At 65.1% G+C, this 1116-nt stretch overlaps 1 protein-coding gene across 1 annotated transcript; it reads left to right on the top strand.

The window, feature by feature from the left end:
• Window positions 1–8: 8 nt before the first annotated feature.
• LOC104531648 (protocadherin beta-15) lies at window positions 9–1112 on the top strand (the record flags this gene model as incomplete). Its single annotated transcript, XM_010176592.2, has 1 exon — window positions 9–1112. A coding segment is annotated over one exon (1104 nt), but the record flags the coding sequence as incomplete, so codon positions are not given.
• Between the last annotated feature and the right edge of the window lie 4 nt (window positions 1113–1116).

Raw genomic sequence — 1116 nt, 5'->3', positions numbered from 1 at the left:
AAAGCGCCCAGGACAAGGACGTGGGCAGTAACGGTTTGCAGAACTACAGCCTGGGCTCCAACTCGCATTTCTCCCTCGCTCTCGGAACTGGGAAAACTGGAGTAAAATCCTTGGAGCTGGTCGTGGAGCGACAGCTGGACCGCGAGCAGCAGCGGGAGCTGAATTTACTCCTCACGGCCACCGACGGGGGCTCGCCCCCCAGGTCGGCCACGGCCCAGGTCCGGATCGTGGTGCTGGATGCCAACGACAACAGCCCGGTCTTCGGGCGGGAGGTCTACGAAGTGCGGCTGGCCGAGAACAGCCCCCGGGAGCAGCCGGTGGTCAGAGTCGCGGCCGCGGATGCCGACGAAGGGTCGTACGGGGAAGTGCGGTACGCCTTCACCCAGACACCGGAGCGGGCCCGGCAGCTCTTCGAGCTGGACCCCGTCACCGGGGAGATACGGGTCGCGGGCAACTTGGACTACGAGGAGGCGAAAAATCACAAGTTGGTGGTGAGAGCCAGCGACGGCGGGGGCCTGTCTACGCACTGCAAAGTGCAGGTGGAAGTCCTGGACGTGAATGATAACGCCCCGGAGATAGCGCTCACCTCCCTCAGCGCCTCCATTCCCGAGGACGCCCCGCCTCGCACCGTGGTGGCCCTGTTCAGCGTGCGGGACCGGGACTCCGGCGACAACGGCAGGACGGAGTGCTCCATCGACGGGGACTTGCCCTTCAGTCTCAGCCCCGCTTTGGATAATTACTACGAGCTGAGAACCAGCGCGGCGCTGGACAGGGAGAGGACGGCGGGGTATAACATCAGCATCACGGCCACGGACTGGGGCACGACGCGGCTGAGCTCTCGGGAAAGCATCTTCGTGCAGATCTCGGACGTGAACGACAACGCGCCGGAGTTCACCCAGGAGGTTTACACCATGGCGGTGGCGGAGAACAACAGCCCCATGCTCCGCATCGGCAGCGTGAAGGCCACGGACGCCGACGCGGGAGAAAACGGCCGCGTAAGGTACGCGCTGGTGCGTCCGGAGGGCAAGGAGCAGCCCGCGGTGTCGGTGAACCCTGAGAACGGGGACGTTTGTGTCGTCCGCCCGCTGGACTACGAGGAGGTGCGCGCCTTCGAGG

The sequence above is a fragment of the Antrostomus carolinensis genome, unplaced genomic scaffold (assembly GCF_000700745.2).
Source record: "Antrostomus carolinensis isolate BGI_N321 unplaced genomic scaffold, ASM70074v2 C13163980, whole genome shotgun sequence".
Taxonomy (NCBI): Eukaryota; Metazoa; Chordata; class Aves; order Caprimulgiformes; family Caprimulgidae; genus Antrostomus; species Antrostomus carolinensis.
The sequence above is the reverse complement of the archived record's forward strand: the minus strand, read 5'-3'. Positions and strand labels throughout refer to the sequence as shown.